General features: G+C 35.2%; 1 protein-coding gene across 2 annotated transcripts in view; it reads left to right on the top strand.

The window, feature by feature from the left end:
* NGLY1 (N-glycanase 1) overlaps positions 1-19,094 on the top strand; it is a 46,074-nt gene that overhangs the window by 17,218 nt on the left and 9,762 nt on the right. For both annotated transcript variants that reach the window (XM_059664101.1, XM_059664102.1), the window contains exons 4-10: positions 2,960-3,125; positions 7,621-7,843; positions 9,886-10,007; positions 10,935-11,080; positions 13,598-13,708; positions 15,414-15,578; positions 18,473-18,658. In XM_059664101.1, coding sequence (XP_059520084.1) covers positions 2,960-3,125; positions 7,621-7,843; positions 9,886-10,007; positions 10,935-11,080; positions 13,598-13,708; positions 15,414-15,578; positions 18,473-18,658 — 1,119 coding nt within the window. The remainder of the gene's footprint in view (positions 1-2,959; positions 3,126-7,620; positions 7,844-9,885; positions 10,008-10,934; positions 11,081-13,597; positions 13,709-15,413; positions 15,579-18,472; positions 18,659-19,094) is intronic.

Below are 19,094 nucleotides of genomic sequence, written 5' to 3'. Positions count from 1 at the left end.
CTAATATTTTTTTTATAATAATAAGTGCAGCCCTGACCGGTTTGGCTCAGTGGATAGAGCGTTGGCCTGCGTACTAAAGGGTCCCAGGTTCGATTCCAGTCAAGGGCATGTACCTTGGTTGCAGACATATCCCCAGTAAGGGGTGGGCAGGAGGCAGCTGATCGATGTTTCTAACTCTATCCCTCTCCCTTCCTCTCTGTACAAAATCAATAAAATATATTTAAAAAAAAAATAATAAGTGCAGCTGGTGTTTATGAATGCTTCTGGGGAGCTGTTAGTTGACGGTATTAGATAAACTAGTAATGATGCTAAGTGACTGTAGGCATCAGATAAGATAGAATATGTGAAAAGAAAGCTTTGTGAACTGTAAAGACTTTAAAGGTTTGACGGGGAATCAAACCTGTGACCCTTCAGTGCGCGGTCTGATGCTCTAACCATTGGGCAACATCAGACAGAGCCCCAGTGGACCATTTTGTCCAGCTCCCTTGGTGTGCTTAGGCTGCTTTGGGACACCACTTACACAGTTAAGTCTCTTACAGCTTGTTTTCCTTATTAACACTGTTACCGAACCTCTTACTAAGGTAGCAGTCTTCATGCTGCTAAATTTAAGGGACTTTTTCACTTCATTTTTATCTGACCATACATAGTTTTCAGCTCAGTTAATCATTTTCTGGACTTCTCTCCTTCTGTAACTATTTCAACTATTGACCCCATTGCTCATATTAGAGAATCTGTGGATCATGCCTATGTGTTTTTCTACTTTCCTAACTCCTCTGGCCCCACAGTTTAGTCACCAAGATTTGTTGATTCTACTTCCTAAGTTCTTTTTATATTCATTCACTTTTCTACCACTACTATAACCACCTTAGTTTAAGCCACCAGCTCTCTCAAGAATTCTGCAGTTGTCCCTCTTTGGGTCTTTTATACCTGCCTTCTCTACACTACAGCTAGATTGATATTCTGATAATACAAATTTGGTCATTTTATTACCTTGCTTAAGTCTCTTTCATAATATCCCATTACAATGGAACGAGGTATGAAAGATTCAGGTACTTACCAACTCTACTTTCAGCCTTCTGTCTCTACGATTTTCTTCTCTCTGATTCTTCACTTTATACTAAGCATAATCCCAATTCACATGTTCCCTAGCTACCTACATGCTGTTCCTTTGACAAGAATGGTCTTTTACTTTCCCTATTTATGAGCTGCTTCTCATTATTGATATTTTACCACAAATATCATATATTCAGGGAATTCTAGGGTCAGAACCCTGTTGAAAAGTCTCACTATCCTTATTCTTTGCTTTATAACTCTTACCATATCTATGAATAAATTGTCTAACGTACCATTATATCCCCAGTACCTAGCAAATAATAAAAGGTCGTTAAATATTTGAATAAATGAACATTGTTTTATCAGTGTTTTTGTATCCATAGGCTACTTATTCTGAGAGGATAATGTCCTTGTCTGTTTTGGTCTCCATTTTTTTTAAAAATATATTTTTATTGATTTCAGAGAGGAAGGGAGAGGGAAAGAGAGAAACATCAATGATGAGAGAGAATCATGGATCGGCTGCCTCCTGTAGGCCCCACACTGGGGATCAAGCCCGCAACCCATGTGCCCTGACTAAGAATCGAACCATGACCTCCTAGTTCATAGGTCAATGCTCAACCACTGAGCCACGCCGGCCAGGCTGGTCTCCATTATTTTTAACGTAATGTGGTGGTTCTATCATTTTTGTTTAATACCTCCCGACTTGTATCATAAAGTGATCATGTCTGTCTTGTGCACCCATCCCCTGTGCTTATACAGTGCCTATCATTAAAAGTATTTGGCAGCCCTGGCTGGTTTGGCTCCGTGGATGGAGCATTGGCCTGCGGACTGAAGGGTCTCGGGTTTGATTCTGGTCAGGGCCATATGCCTGGGTTGCAGGCTCAATCCCCAGTAGGGGGCATGCAGAAGGCAGCTGATCAATGATTCTCTTTCATCACTGATGTTTCTCTCTCTCTCTCTCTCTCTCTCTCTCTCTCTCTCTCTCCCTCCCTCCCTCTCTGAAATCAATAAAAATATTTTTTTAAAAAAGCATTTGGCAATTGTTTTTATTTCTTTAAATTTATCTTTAACCTTTTAATACACTTCCTATAATTAATAACATGTTTGAACTTATTTTTGACATTTTATTTTGTATTTTCTATGTTCCTACTTTCTTGGCTTTTTTAATCTGTTCTTTTAAAATCTTTCTATTTTTGTTTTGTTTAAGTGGGCTCTGCCAAAAGTAATTGTTCTTAGTTTGGACACGCCTCTTTCCTTTTAGGAATCTAAGCATCCTCTGGCACTGTTCAGAGGCACATTCTTCGTTGACAAGGAGTGACGGGGTGAGAGGTGCAAAATGTCTAAGTGTTCCTTCTGCAGGACCCATCCAGTCTCCCTAATGCTTGCTCAAAGGACTCTTCCTGCTCTGTGGATTCTGTGGCTCCTCTGCCTTTGGGATTATTTTGAGAACTTTTTTTAGTTTTTGTAACCATTCTCTCTAGAGGACATATTACTGTGGTTTCCTCCTTTAATTCATTTGTGTCTGCCTTTCCTCTTTAAGAGTACTTATCCTTTGCTAATGCTGAATAAAGTTTTAAAAAATTATATTACTTACAGGAATTTGAAATGGAAAGGGCTGTTACATGCATTGAACAGAGCATTGTCATGATCCAAGCTTATGGTCAACAATTCATCGCACCCCTGCTTCAATATATCCTCAGTAATATAATATACTCAGAGGGAAAAAATATATGTCTTAGACTGTGACACACATATGGCTATCTCATATTAATTTTGTAAAGGTTTTGAGTATAATTACTTCAGTAAATTCATATGTTCCTCTTTATGAAATCATATAGCCAGTGCTTTTTATGTTATTTTTATAGAATATGGAGAAAAACTAATTTCAGGGTTTTTTTTCTATTAGGTTACTGCTGATTCAATCATTCTGAAAGTTCTTCAGGCCAACCTGCAGCATGTGCTGGTCTATGAAAATCTTGCTCTCCAGCAGAAAGCATTGGCTTGTATTCCCGTCCAAGAACTGAAAAAGAGATCTCAAGAAAAGTTATCTAGAGCTAGAAAATTGGATAAAGGTAGGGGCTTTACATCACCATTCATTGCTAAAAATGCATCATTGCTAAATAAACAGGAACACTAAATGGTGCTCTTTGCTATATATATTGTAAATATCTAACCTATTTCTGTGTGGATTTTTAAAGAATACAATAACAGCATAACTTTATTGCATATCACTAATGAACACATCCGTTAATATTTGAAAAAAACAAACAAAACTTTTTTTTTTACCCCTTCTGGTATGGCTCAGTGTTTGAGTGTCAACCTATGAACCACATGCCTAGGTTGTGGGCTTGATCCCCAGTGGGGGACATGCAGGAGATAGCCAATTGATGATTCTCATCATTGATATTTCTATTTCTTTCTCTCCCACTCCCTATCTGAAATAAATAAAAATATATTTAAAACAAAACAGAAACCACTTTTTTACCCAAACATGTATTTGCAGTTTAATCATAATCATTAGTATGTGAATTTTTTTAGGCTTAGTAGAACTTGAGTCCATGGAATATATGATGGTATTATTAGTGAATCTTAATGTGAATCTAACAGAAACTGTATTCACAATTAATTTATATGATTAGACCATTGATTCACTTTGGTTAAGAGAGAGAGATTATTTACTAATTAAAAATGTAGATTTTGAAGCCAATTGCCTGGGTATAATTTTAGCTCTGCCACTTACTATGAATCACTGAGCAAGTAATTTAATCTCTATGCCTCAAATTTCTTTATTTGAAATAGGAATGATAATTTTCAGAAATAAATGATATTTTTTGTAAATGGCTCTGAACAATTCTGCCACATTCATCTACCAATAGTTATATGTCATTGTTATCATTAATGGTCTTAGGATTTTAGTTGTTAAGTTATTCCAACTTCAGCATTTTACTATGAGTTTCTGTGTAATTGTTTCTTATCTGGCTGTTGTAGGGACTCTAAGGAGAGATGATGGCAGTGCTGTATTTCTAAAAGTTTATTTTTAACATTTGTGAATACCTTTTTGGTTAGAAAACTTACATATACAGGAAAAGTTAAATTCTCCTTGCCAATCAGTCCTACGCCTCTTTTATAGTTACCACTTGTTATCTGGTGATGTGTTCCCTTTCATATTTTTGGGGGGTATTTACACTCATTTACAGTTATCTGTAAAAATAAATATTTAAGTTGTGTGGGTTTACATAAAATTTATCCCATATATCTTTAGCTCTGTAGTGTGTTAAATTTACTATCATGTCTTAGAAATCTTTTTAACTCTACATGGTGTTCTTCTATATTATGCATATACTTTATTTTTACCATTTCCTATCCAAGAAAATTGAGATTTTTTACCATCTATCTCTATTCTAAATGCTGCAGCAGTGAAGATTCTTGTAAAGCATGCCTCCTGGTATACATGCATGTGTGTGTGATATGTTTGTTATCATAGATCCTGCCAAACAAATGAAATTATTGAACTTCTTTTATGAACTTTTTAAATTTTTCTGATAGGTGTGTTAGTATTATTACTTACTTTTAGAAGTTTCTTATATATTTGGGGTACTTTTTCTTTGTTAGTCATGTTACACCCCCCCTCCCCCCAGTGTTCTTTGTTTAATTTCACTTAGTATATATTTTGATATACACTATAAGAAAATTTATTTTTTCATTATTTTACAATTTTTGTCTTGGTTAAAGCCTTAAACATATTCATGAACAAAAGTCATAAACATTCTCTTGTAACTTCTATTACTTTTATAGCATTTTTTTCTGTGTGTATATATATGTAGTACTATAAATATACATTTAAGGATGAATGAAGTACAGTAAGAATCTGCTATTTTGATAGCGACCTGTCCCAATATCGTTTACTGAACAGTACTTCCTCTTAGAACTACTTTGAAAGACTAACTTTATGCCGAAACTGGTTTGGCTCAGTGGATAGAGCGTCAGCCTGCGGACTGAAAGGTCCCAGGTTCGATTCCGGTCAAGGGCATGTACCTGGGTTGCGGGCATATCCCCAGTAGGAGATGTGCAGGAGGCAGCTGATTGATGTTTCTCTCTCATTGTTGTTTCTAACTCTCTATCTCTCTCCCTTCCTCTCTGTAAAAAATCAATAAAATATATTAAAAAAAAAAAAGACTAACTTTATTAAATATGGTTTATCGCAGTAAAATCTCAGACATTTCTCATAGCAATATTTTTTTTCTGAAATATTTCCTCGGGCAAGGGAAACAAAAGAAAATATGAACAAGTGGGACTACATCAAAGTAAAAAGTTTTTGTACAGCAAAGGAAACCAACAGAATGAAAAGACAACCCACTAAATGGGAGAACATAATTTGCCAGTGATAATGGATTAACATCCAAACTTTATAAAGAACTTAAAAATTCAACATCAAAAAACAATCCAATTTTAAAAATTGGGCATAGGATCTGAATAAACACGTCTGCAAAGAGGACATACAGATGACCAGTAGGTATCTGAAAGATGCTCAACGTCACTAATCACCAGAAAAATGCAAATTAAAACCACAATGAGCTATTACCTCACACCTGTCAGGATGGCTATCATCAATAAATCAACAAACAAGTGTTGGCAAGGATGTGGAGAAAAGGGAACTGTCCTGCACTGTTGGTGAGAATGCAGATTAGTGCAACCACTGTGGAAAGCAGTATGGAGTTACCTCAAAAAATTAAAAATGGAACTGTCGTATAACTCAGTGATTTTACTTCTGGGAATATATACAAAGAAACCCTAAACACTAATTTGAAAGAATATATGCACTTTTATGTTCATTGCAGCTTTGTTTACAATAGCCAAGATTTGGAAACAGCCCAAGTGCTTATCATTGCATGAGTGGATAAAAAAGCTGTGGTGCACTTACACAATGGAATACTACTCAACCTTAAAAAAAGAAGGAAATCTTACCCTTTGAGACAGCATGGATGAACCAAAAAGCATTATGCTAAGTGAAATAAGCCAGTCAGAGAGAGACAGGTACTATATGATTTCACTCATATGTGGAATCTAATGAACAAAATGATATCAAGCAAAATAGAGACAAACCCATAGACAGAGCAGGCTGACACCTGTCAGTGGGGTGGGGAGGCTGGGAGTGGAAGGATTGAGAAAAAAATAAAAAACTTATGGACACAGACAACAGTGTGGGGATTGCTGGGGCAGAGGTGCCATGGAGGGAAGTGGAGGAGGGGATGAAGGGGATAAATGGTGATGGACGGAGACTTGACTTGGGGTGGTGAAGACAATACAGTGTACAGATGATGTGTTGTGGAATTGTACACCTGAAACCTGTAAAATTTTGTTAGCCAGTGTCACCCCAATAAACTCAATAAAAAATGAAAACAAAAATCTGTCTTTCAGGACTCTAGTTTTATTGATTTGTTGTCTATTCTTCCCTTATATTACAATATTTTAATCATTAGAATTCTGTAATGTGTTTTGATATGTAGTAGGCAAATTTATCTCATAGTTCTTAGTCAAAGTTATGTTGACTATTTTGTACATTTTTTTCACATGAACTTTGCTTGTCAGATTTTATATTTTATAATTTTACTGAGATTACATTAAATTACAGATTAATTTGTGGAGAACTATTGAGTTTTCTAATACAGGAAAATAGTATGTTTCTGGCCTTTTTATATTCTCTGTAGTTTCATAGTTTTTTAATTGTGAAATATATCAAACAAATATAAGAATAGAGTATAATATATCAAACACCCATGACCAGCATCAAACTTTATTAGACTTTAACATTATGCTTTACATTTCCTTTATGTATCATTTTTTAAATAATAAAACATTAAATACAGAGAGTTCCCTGTATAGGTCTCCTAGGTTTTTTTCCCTTTCTCCTTTCTTTCATTCCAGAGACACCATAGCCTTAAATATGGTCAAGAAAGGTATTTTTATTTGATAAAGGGGATATATTATTATGTGTCATGCTTACTTGCTAGGGTCATTATATACAGTGTAGATATGCTCATGTTTTTATGTTTTAGAGAGAGTATCCATGGATGGATTATGTTGTATGTTGAAACCCTGATAGAAAAGCTAATAGGATGATTTTTAAAGTGTCTGGAATTGTGTGATTCCTGTCGGTGATTTTGTGATTGTTTCATGTTTCCTTGTATATATACCTGATAACTTTAATACAGTAATTTTAGAGTGTTTTTCCAAATCAGACTTTTTTCTTAACTTCTCATGTGTTTCCGGATCAATTCCAAACTGACCGTAGTTCCCTGAGAGATTGTGTGTTCAGCTCACATGTTAATGCATAATGTCTGTCAGAGGGTACAAAGTGGTAAACGTCCTACTGCTCTAAAAGGCAGTGTACTGTTACCCTATTTCCGCCTCATTCACAATCAATATCTAATGATATTTCTTGCATTAATATTTGTGCAAACCTTTGAGATCATATATTTTCATATATTTCAGCTCATATCTGAGAATGTGGATAGTTTTAGTTTTTGTCAGCTTTAGCTCTTACTTGGTTCTGTTTTAATTTCTCAGGTATTAATTTAAGTGATGAGGATTTTCTTTTGCTGGAGCTTCTGCACTGGTTTAAGGAAGAATTTTTTCAATGGGTGAATGACATTTTGTGCAGCAAATGTGGTGGCAAGACTAAGTCTAGAGGTGAAGGATTATTTCCCACTGAAGATGAGTTGAAGTGGGGTGCAAACAGAGTGGAAGATCATTATTGTGATGCATGCCAGTTCAGCAATCGGTTCCCGAGGTGGGTATCCAGTGGACCGTCAAGTCTTAATGGAATGGGTAGAAGAGAATTTTTATGAAACGAAATTTTTAATCTTCATTTTAATTATTAGGACAAGGATCAACAAGGTATGACTGGCAGGCTAAATCCAGCCCACATCCTATTTTGTAAATAAAGTTTTTTTGGAACACATCCATGCTGATTCATTTATATATGTTCTTTAACTTTTTATTTTATAGTGGCAGAGTCGAGTACTGGAAACAAAGATCATATGGCCTTCAAAGTCTAGAATATTTACTGTCTGTCTTTTTAAAGGAAAGGTTTTTGACTCTTGCTCTTAAATATAAATTGAGTGTAGACCTAGTACATTTAATGCTATTAATCTCATATTGGTTTCTATATACATTAATTTTACATTTCTGATAACTTTAATATTAATACTTGATAGAATATAAAAACAATACTAACAACATTAATAATATTGATAGTTGTGATAGCAATTACAATACTGTACTTAAAATAATCATCAGATAGTAATATGGAAGATAAAAGTACAGTTCCATCATTTGTTTGTTTTAATTAGGTGCCTCCCCTGCCCAACCTAACCTACCTTCATATCTCTAAATTTTCACAACAGAAATTTGAACTTTTCAATTCACTTTTTCTATTAATTTATAAGCCTCATCAGTTTTTCTTAATTGGCAATACTTGTAAAGTTTGGTTTTATCATTAGGCAAGAAAAGATATATGTTTGAAATACCTAGTTTTGGGGGCTTGGGAACTCCATTCTCTCCTTAAGGGAACCATTCCTGTGATATACAGAATATAGGATAAACAAAATCCAATATCCAATTATTATAAAAAATTGTATAAGTTATATCTTCATTTAGCATACATTTGCACAGACACTTTACAAAGATTTGAAGATAAAAGATACATATAATTCCCTCTCCTCATAAATTCTTTCTCAGTGATTTGTTGTAAACTGGTAATGTAGTGTGGAGGAGCCCAGTCTAACAAAACTATACAGTGTTTTTTTCCTTTCTAAACATTTGCTCATTGTACTCTTAGCAGTTCTCTGTATTGGGTTCCGATGATGAGCACTATTAATTAGAGGCTGAGCTGGTTGTTCAACTTGGCACAGTGGTATACAGAAGGAGGAGGTATAGGTGCTCTGATTCTGTTGTTTTACTTCTTATTGTAAATTTATAACATTTCAGTGACCTAATTACCTGAATTATAAACTCATTTAACTTAGCTTACACAAGATCATCTGCTTAAGACAAACTTGTCATAGCAGAGCCAGTTTATTCATGCAACTGCATCCTTCCAAATTCAAGGCCAGCATTTCTGCTCAAATGGGGCCTTTTCCTGCTTAGCTTTATCAGCTCAAAATCCTTCTCAGGCCAAATGCAAAACTTGGTGTTCTCCAGTTTTGTGATAATTTTATAATTGGAGACATAGCAAATATCTTTTAAAAAACAACTTCCAAATTAGCAAGCACCTTTAAGTAGTTGAAAAGAATAAAATTTCAATCAAAATAATCATTAGAGACAGGAAAAGGATTTTAAGTAAACTTGAGTTTACCTAAGCTTAAGAGCTTCATTGAGTAGTCTGTTAAAGTTGTTTACCTTTCAAATACAGTGAGCTAATTAGACTACTTGTTAGGGTAATGCTAATGCTCAGAGCAGATTTCCTGGAGAATCTCTGCCTATGCAAATCCTGCCCTTCAAGGCCCGTTCAAATACCTCGCTCTCCTCCCTGACCACTCTCCTGTAACCCTAACCTGACCTATTGTAAGGTCTGTATTATAGTCTTCTGTGTATTCAAGTTAGTTATGTTCATCTCTTCTCCCTCTTAGGACTGTAAACTCCTTGAAGGTTGTACCATTGTTTAATCATTTTTACCAAAGATTCTAACACTGCCTCATATATTCTAGGCTCTCTAATCATTACGAATTTAAAATTAGGAATATTACTGTTTAGCACAGAGGTAATATAAATTCTATAAAATTTTTAGTTTTGATAATGAATCAAAGCTTTTTTACTGTTATTTAAAACCAGGTATAATAACCCTGAGAAACTTTTGGAAACGAAATGTGGACGGTGTGGCGAGTGGGCCAATTGTTTTACACTGTGCTGCCGAGCCTTAGGGTTTGAAGCTCGCTACGTTTGGGATTACACAGGTACAGAACTGGTGTGAGCAGAGAGTAGTAGGGCTTTGCAGAATTAAGGATTTTACCGTCTGGGCTTGTTATGTTCTGTCTGGTACTTTCTGGCCTTCTGAGTCCGAGCTTCCATTTGCCTTTTGTAAAATAATAATACCAACCTCACGGATTTTTATGGGGATCACAAAATTTTTGTGGTGCACCTAGTATTTTGCATAGTACTCTGCACTATAAACATTCTTTATTAATAATTTACCATGCCATTTTTAGTAATGGTATTTCTATATGGATAAGAGCATGTGTAATAATATGCTATAGAAATCTTTACTTTTATAGGATTAGTATAAAAGATTTAGTAATCTTAAATCTTAATATACAAAAAAGTAATAAAAGCCATGTGAAACTTATTTTGTTCTTATTTAGAAATGACATATGTCATCTACATGTCAAAAGTTGTTTTCCTTTTTTTCAGTGTTTAACTTATGTTTCATTCGTTATTGTTCTCTTACAATGTAGAACATCAATAATCAGAGATCCTCCTTAGACTTCCTTTTGGTTCTGGGTCTTAAAAATTGAGAGAGACTGCATTTCCAAAAGTGACATTAACTTCCTCACATTAGCAAACTGATCCCTGTTTTTGATGCTATTGTTCAATATGTTCACCCTTTTTAAAGTTATAGCTCATGTTATTTTTAATTAAGCCGAAAACTGACTGCATTAAATGAGATTTTCCACAAACATTTTCAAGGATTTCAAAGGGACAGAGAAAACAAGTGTACTAGAGTCTTGTGTGCCACAAAATGTTCAGTCTTAACTAAGATTTAGAATATTACACCTAACTTTATTATGTGGTTCTTATCTTAGGAGTTTGTATATAGTTACTGGAAGTCATTCTGGTTTTGTAAACTTTTTTTCTTCCTGTTGCTCTCTGGTATACCTGAGCAGACCATGTCTGGACAGAAGTCTATTCTCCCTCTCAGCAGCGGTGGCTGCACTGTGATGCCTGTGAAAATGCCTGTGACAAACCGCTCCTCTATGAAGTAGGGTGGGGGAAGAAGCTGTCCTATGTCCTAGCATTTTCTAAAGATGAGGTAAGCATAAAAGAACACTTTTTTCCCTCTAAGAATAAAATACAGTTTTGACAAATTTTGAAAGTATAATTGACATACAAAATGTGACATATTTAAAGTATACAATTTAATAAATTTTGTCATTTATATACACCTATGAAATTACCTTACAAAGTCAAGATAGTGAACATATCCACTATCCCTGGAAGTTTCCACATGTCCCTTTGTTATCCCTACTTCTTGTCCCTGTCTGGGTAACAACAGATCTACAGTTTTATGTAAATGGAATCATGTAGTATACAGATGGTCCTACTTACGACTGTAGATGGTTTTTCAGCAAAAAGTAGAAGCAATACAAATTCCCTAGAAACTATATTCTGAATTTTAAATTTTGATCTTTTTTCTGGACTAGTGATATGCTCTCATGTACCATACTCTCATGATGCTGGGCATTGTAGGTGACCTACAACTCCCAGTATATCATTCAATCACAGGGCAAATAACCAATACTCTGTAGTGTACTACTATTAAGAGCATTTTCAACTTATATCCTCAACTTATGGATTTATTGGGATGTAATCCATCACAAGTCAGGGAGCATCTATATCCTCTTTTTGGTGGGGTGAAGATGGGAGAGTCTAGTTTCTTTGTATAATTACTTTGAGATTCATCCATGTGTATCAGTGGTTATTTTTATTGCTGAGTATTCCTTGGTATAGATGTACCATAGTTTATTTATTCATTCATCTGTTGATGGACATTATTTATTTATATGGTAGTTGAACAAAATTTGTTTTTTTTGTTTTTTTTTTTTTACTGTTGACACTATTATAGATGCCTATTGTTTTCTGCCCTCTACCTCCACCCAGCTTCCATCCCCTGGCCATCACCACACTTTTCTGTGTTTGTGGATCATCCATATATATTCTTTGGCTAATCTTTTCACCTTTTATCTAATTCTGCCCGCTTCCCCTCTGAGATCTGTCAGTCTGTTCCATGTATTCATACAGTACTAAGCATCTTTTTATGTGCTTACTAGAGGCCTGGTGCATGAAATTCATGCATGGGGGGGGTGGTGGGGAGAGAGATCCCTTAGCCTGACTTGCACCCCCTCAGCGCAGTCCAGGAGCCCTCAGGGGATGTCTGACTAACAGCTTAGGCCTGTTCCCCTAAGCCAGCAGTCAGATATCCTTTGCACTGCCACGGAGGCGGGAGAGGCTCCTGCCACTGCCACTGCACTCACCAGCCATGAGCCTGGCTTCTGGCTGAGCTGTGTGCTCCCACTGTAGGCGCGCACTGACCACCAGGGGCAAATTCCTGTGTTGTGTGGGATCAGGCTGAAACTGGCTCTCTGACATCCCCCAAAGGGTCCCAGATTGCAAGAGGGTGCAGGCCAGGCCGAGGGACCCCACTGGTGCATGATCAGGACTAGGGAGGGACACGGGAGGTTGACGAGCTGGGGAGGGACCACAGGAGGGCTCCAGGGCATGTCTGGCCCATCTCGCTCAGTCCCGATGAGCCAGACCCCAGCAGCAAGCTAACCTATGGGTCAGAGTGTCTGCCTCCTAGTGGTCAGTGAACGTCATAGCAACTGTTCGACCTGTCGACTGTGTGCCCCCCGGTGGTCAGTGTACGTCATAGCAACTGGTCCACCAGGTTGACTGCCCTCTGGGAGTCAGTGCACGTCATAGCGAGTGGTTGAGCAGCCTTAGCATATCATTAGCATATTACGCTTTGATTGGTTGAACGATGACTGGAAGGCTGGATGGACACTTAGCATATTAGGCTTTTATTATATAGGATTTGCCATCCACCTGTCTACTTTGCCCACTTTTTAAATTTTTTTTTTATCGTTGAGTTTGAGAGTTCCTTATATATTCTGAATGCAAGTCCTTTACTAGATATATGCTTTGCAAAAAATTTTCTCATCTTTTCATTTTCTCAATGATTTTTGAAGAGAATAAATTGATGAAGTCCATTTTATCAATTTGTTCTTCCATAGATCATGCTCTTTGATAGTGTAGCTAAGAAAATTTTGCTTAACACAAGACACAATGATTTTCTCCTTTGTTTTCTTTTAGAAGTTCTATACTTTTACACTTGGGTCTGTGATCCATTTTGAGTTAATTGTATATATACTCTGGGGTGTGGATTGAAATTCATTGTTTTGTATATGGATAAGGAATTTTCTAGCACCTTTTGTTGAAAAAGGTTATTTCTCCATTGAATTGTTTTTGCAAAAATCAGTTCTATAATATAAATTTCATGCAGTAAAAATGGAAAAGGTTTTTTATTTGTTGTATTTTGGGAAATCAGTTCTAAAAAACCTAAATGTCCTGAAAACTTCATCTTGTCACAGTCTTTCTTAAACATGTGCCTGAACAAAATGAATAAAAAGCACATTCTCTGATTTTGTTCCACAGGTTTTTGAAGTTGAATAAAGATAGCATTTGTAAAATTTTATGTTTAAGAATTACATTCTAGGTATTTAAGGTTGATGTTGTAATCTTGTTACATGTTTGTACTCTATAATTTGAGGTGGTTGATGTCACTTGGCGATATTCTTGTAAACATGAAGAGGTAATCTCCAGAAGAACTCTGATTAAAGAAGAATTACTTCGAGAAACTATTAATGGACTTAATAAGCAGGTAGGTGATGGGCATTTGTCATTTTTGAGAGGATATTTGAAAATTTTTATATAATCAAGAGCTGGTTTTTAAAGTTGTGGCATTATTTTGTAAGCTAAAATAATATGTTAAATGTCTTTTTGTTAATTCAAATTTCTGATGACTTATTTTAAATATTGTACTTTTTTACATTAAATCATTATGTCTCAAAGTTCAGTGAAACAAAATTTTAGTATATATAATACTTGGCAAAAGTATGTTTTATTTATCCAAGTAATTGTGTCTTGAATATAATTACATACACACACGCACATGCACACACGCACACACATACACTTGGTCAAGTATAGAAATTTCTAAAACAAGACACAGGAAATTGTTAACAATGACTACTTCCGAGAAAACCTGGTGGTTCAAGAGGGAAGATTAAGTTTTTACTTTATACCCTTTTGGTAGTATGGAAATTTTTTTAACTATATACTTGTATGATTTTTTTTTCTTTGCACTGTTGGAAGGCAATTAGAATAGGAGTGGATCACCTTAATGCAATCATGATTGACGTTGAAAGTGAGCTTTTCAATCTCTGTGGAATTTCACCTTTACTGTGTAGTCCTTCAGAGATGCCAAGCTGAAATCCTGGAGTATTTACTAGATCCCTTGACCTTGGAAGGCTCTGATCTCCAATTATTTACTCGCCAGCACTTTGTTTCTGCTAAAAATTCTTTGTTTTTCAGCGCTTTAGCCTTCATTTTGTGCTTGGTTTCTTGGCCCCTCCTCCTCGTTTCAGTTAATAATTAGCAAATTCCTGGAAGGCAAAAGTAACACAGTATTTTTTAATTTTTTTTATTGATTTCAGAGGAAAGGAGAGGGAGAGAGAGATAGAAGCATCAATGATGGGAGAGAATCATTGATTGGCTACCTCCTGCACGCCCCACACTGGGGATGGAGCCTGAAACCCGGGCATGTGCCCTGACCGAGAATCGAACCATGACCTCCTGGTTCATAGGTTGATGCTCAACCACTGAGTCGTGCTGGCTGGGCAAGTGGCACAGTATTGGTTCACTTCAATTTACTTCTCTTGGGATCTTCTTCAGTCTGGCTACGTTGGTAGTTTTCTATTGCATTCAAACAGGTTTTTATATGTGTCTGTGTGTATGTGTTCCCCCTTTTCTAACTTTCTCAGTGGGACAGTTGACCTGACACAAGTAGTTTACTGGGGCCAAAAATAGAGGTTGGTATCTTCATTTTAAATCTAGGATATTAAAGGTCATGCAGCGTTGGATGTGGTCATAAAATGATCTCTTTACCTAAGTTTTTAAAAATTACTTTGAACTTTCTAGTGTTCATTTTATTTTCCAAATAATTATACATATGAAAATAAAGTTTGTTACTTCTTTTAAGATTCCCTCCGAAACCGGTTTGGCTCAGTGGATGGAGCGTCGGCCTGCGGACTGAAAGGTCCCAGGTTCGATTCCGGTCAGGGGCATGTACCTGGGTTGCGGGCACATCCCCAGTGGGGGATGTGCAGGAGGCAGCTGATCGATGTTTCTCTTTCATCGATGTTTCTAACTATCTCTCTCCCTTCCTCTCTGTAAAAATATCAATAAAATATATTTAAAAAAAAAAAAGATTCCCTTAAAATACATGTCTTAAGTATATTCTTACTTAGAGTTGGGCTTCCACATTTTCCTAATCTTAATGACTTTTTTTAAAACATGCATTGTAGAGGCAAATGTCTTTGTCAGAAAACAGAAGAAAAGAACTTCTCCAGAGGATCATTGTGGAGCTTGTTGAATTTATTTCTCCCAAGACCCCTAAGCCTGGAGAACTTGGTGGAAGAATATCTGGGTCAGTGGCTTGGAGAGTAGCCCGAGGTGAAATGGGTCTAGAGGTATTTAATTCATTATAGCATGTTAATCTCACTTTCCTGCTTCTTATACTGTGCTCTTTACTTACTGAAAAAATGCATTGGCCATGACTTTTCAATTAACTTCTCAGCTTAATTATTAAAAACAATCCGATGATTGATTGACATAGTCTAGTCACATACAAGAGAGTTAGCAAAACATTCTAAAATAGGATTTTTCTATTTTTCATAAATTTTGAGTATAGTATAACTTTTGCTGAAATATATACAGAAAAATGCACAAATTCTAAGTGTACAGCTGAACAGATTTTTACAAATTGAGCACCCATGTAATCACCAACCAGAATAAGAAATAGACTTGCATACATCTGCTATTGTCTAGAAATTATTGCTGCTGGTGTGATTGCTATTATATTGTCAAACTTATTTTAAGATATCTCTTGATTAATCTTCCAAAATTAAATAATGAACAATGGAAATATAATGTCTATAATTAGAGGGTAGGTGAAAAGCTCTGTAATAAACATGAAGAAAGTACAATAGACTGTCCCTTTCCCTTAGGGAGTTTAAAGTTGACTTACTATAAAATATTTTATTTACTTTTTAATAAATATATTCTTATAAAGTATTTTATATGAAGGTCTAAGGTGATAATGTAATGAAAAGTGCTTGAAAGGAAAATAACCCATCACGATATCAATATCGACAGTTCTAAACTAATTAAAGTTTTATATCTACTTTTTCTAAATTTGCAACTCATTTCTCCAATAAAGAAATATGTCTAAAGGGAGTGAATTATCTTCAGTAACTTTGTTTGCTTGTTAATTTATCCAGAATCTTTAGCAGGCAGTTGGAAGTGTTGGCTCAGCCATAGAATTACAAGATCTAAATTCTACAAATCATTCAAATCACTGCTGATGCAGTGCAAGTTATAAGTATAAATGTAAATGAAGCCAGTGTAAAAGAGCTAATTTAATTCACAGCTGTGCTCAATTTAAAACATTGATATTATTTAGGTCTTCATTTCTTTTTCTTTTTATGGATGGGTGTGCTTCCTCTTGTATGGCATATAAGTTGATTAAACTTTAAAAATATGAATTGGGCCGAAACCGGTTTGGCTCAGTGGATAGAGCGTCGGCCTGCGGACTGGGGGGGTCCCGGGTTCGATTCCGGTCAAGGGCATGTACCTGGGTTGCGGGCACATCCCCAGTGCGGGATGTGCAAGAGGCAGCTGATCGATGTTTCTCTCTCATCGATGTTTCTAACTCTCTATCTCTCTCCCCTCCTCTCTGTAAAAAATCAATAAAATATATTTTTTAAAAAATAAAATAAAATAAAAATATGAATTGGATCATATGCTCAGATTGTTTCCCCTTTTGAAAATTTTTAAAAATTTCTCTATTACTGAAGACCTTATTAGAGCTATGGATTTAAAAATGTCATTTTCCTCTTTAGAAATAAATGTTTATTTTAAAAGTAAATTGAAAAATGTCAGTCCAAAAAATTTTTGGAACTAGACCTCGAAATAAGTTGGTGATATCCTGTGATTTCTGGAAAGAATAGTTTCATGTTAATCTTAGACTAAAAGATTTCATGAAATATTAATGTCATTCTTACTCCAGATTGTTTGTTCAGTTGCATACATGGTATGTTCAGTAACATATATTTTTCTTTTCCCTTTTGCAATTAGTTGTCCTTGTAAAATATACTGCTACTTTAAATTTTATTTCCATTTGGCTATTTCGATTCTGAAATATCTTTGTTGTTACATGCTTTCTTTGAAGCGAATACACTAACTTATAATACCAATATCTAAATAGAATAAACTGCTTTTATTTTACTTTTTTGACAGTAATAGTCATAGGTTCTACTAGGGAATTATCTTATTTATACATGCAATGTTACTGTTTTGTAATTCTGACAGTGATTACAAATACAAATATGTAATTATTTTTTTCTTTCCTTTTCTAAGATATATATTTTTAGTGATTCTTGTACATTCAAAGTTTTATATTGTTTAATACCTGATACCCAATGCTGAACAAAAAAAGCATATCCTGAATGATTAGTAAATACTGTATTACGACATTAAGACAGACTAGAGCAGTGGTCTGCATTGATTGTTTCACTCTCCTACCTTAGGGTTACCAGGAAAGGACACTCTGATGAAATGGCTTTAGGTTTAGGCTTAAAGGATGAGAGAGAAAATCAAAGATATGGGAAGTAGAAAGAACAGCATTCCAGACAGTGGAAACAGTATGTATCAAGGCACTGGGGCAGAAACGAACTGGATCTTTTTGAGGAACTAAAGGAAAAGTAATATGGTGAGAGCATAGAGACCAAGGGCAGAGTAACATGAGATCTGGTTGGAGAAGTAGGCAGGGGACAGATCATGCAGGGTCCTGTAACCCTTGGTAAAGGTTTAGAGTTGCAGTACAGTGGAAGTCAGTGGAGTGAGTTAAGCAAGGAAATAACATCACAATTTACATTTTTAAAAAATCACTTCCATTACTTTGTGAAGCTTGAACAGGAGAAATAAAACTTGAAAGCTGGGAATTAATTTCAAGAGACAATTATACTAGTCCAGTTAGAAAACGATTATGTTGGAAATGAAGAAAAATAAATGAATTTAGGTGAACTTACAAAAATCACAAAAATATAACTTGTAGTTATTATTTATACTTCTCATTTTCTGTCTTGTAGCAGTTGTGCTATATCAACATTATACTGATCATGTTTAACCTATAAAATATTTTCTGAATTTTTAATGGCACTAATTTTTCATTTTCATATTGAAGGAATCTCTTACCATTATTCATAGCAATCTCCCTCTTTCGTCTCTCTCTCACTCCCCATGTACATATACAATCTATAGTCTTTCATTACCTTGAAAAACTAATTCTGTTTTCCTTTTTAAGAAAAAGGAAGCCATGTTCATCCCCTCTGAAAATGAGAAGATTTCTAAACAGCTTCACCTTTGTTATAATATTGTGAAAGATCATTATGTTCGAGTTTCAAATAATAATCAAATCATTTCTGGATGGGAAAATGGTGTATGGAAAATGGAATCCATATTCAGAAAAGTTGAAACAGACTGGAACATGGTAACTTAATGCAGGAAACGTTTAAACCTTTGTTGTTGTTTAAACATATAGATTGGTTTCATTTTTCAGTTGTGCATTATGTAAAAACTGATACGTCAAAATTACTTCTAGTATTCCTTAAACTTGTAAAAGAAAATTGTGTTCCCAATATTTAGTCAAGAGATCATAAGAAATTTGTGCATTTATAACAAGGAAGTGTTTTCATTAGAGGTTGAATTTCATGCTTTCATTGGGAAAAATAAGTAAATGACCAATCCATGTGATTAATTTTTGCATAAATATATAAAGTATATTGTTATTTAACTTCTTCACAAGTATGTATTGATAAGCCTACTAAGGTGGACTATAACGGAATATAGCATGTAGTTCAAAGTCCCAAGAGCTAACCATTTAATACACCTTCATTGCATAACAATATGAATGGTTGAGCAGTAAT

The sequence above is a fragment of the Myotis daubentonii genome, chromosome 14 (genome assembly GCF_963259705.1).
Source record: "Myotis daubentonii chromosome 14, mMyoDau2.1, whole genome shotgun sequence".
In the NCBI taxonomy this organism is placed as follows: domain Eukaryota; kingdom Metazoa; phylum Chordata; class Mammalia; order Chiroptera; family Vespertilionidae; genus Myotis; species Myotis daubentonii.
This window is presented reverse-complemented; position numbering and strand designations above follow the sequence as displayed.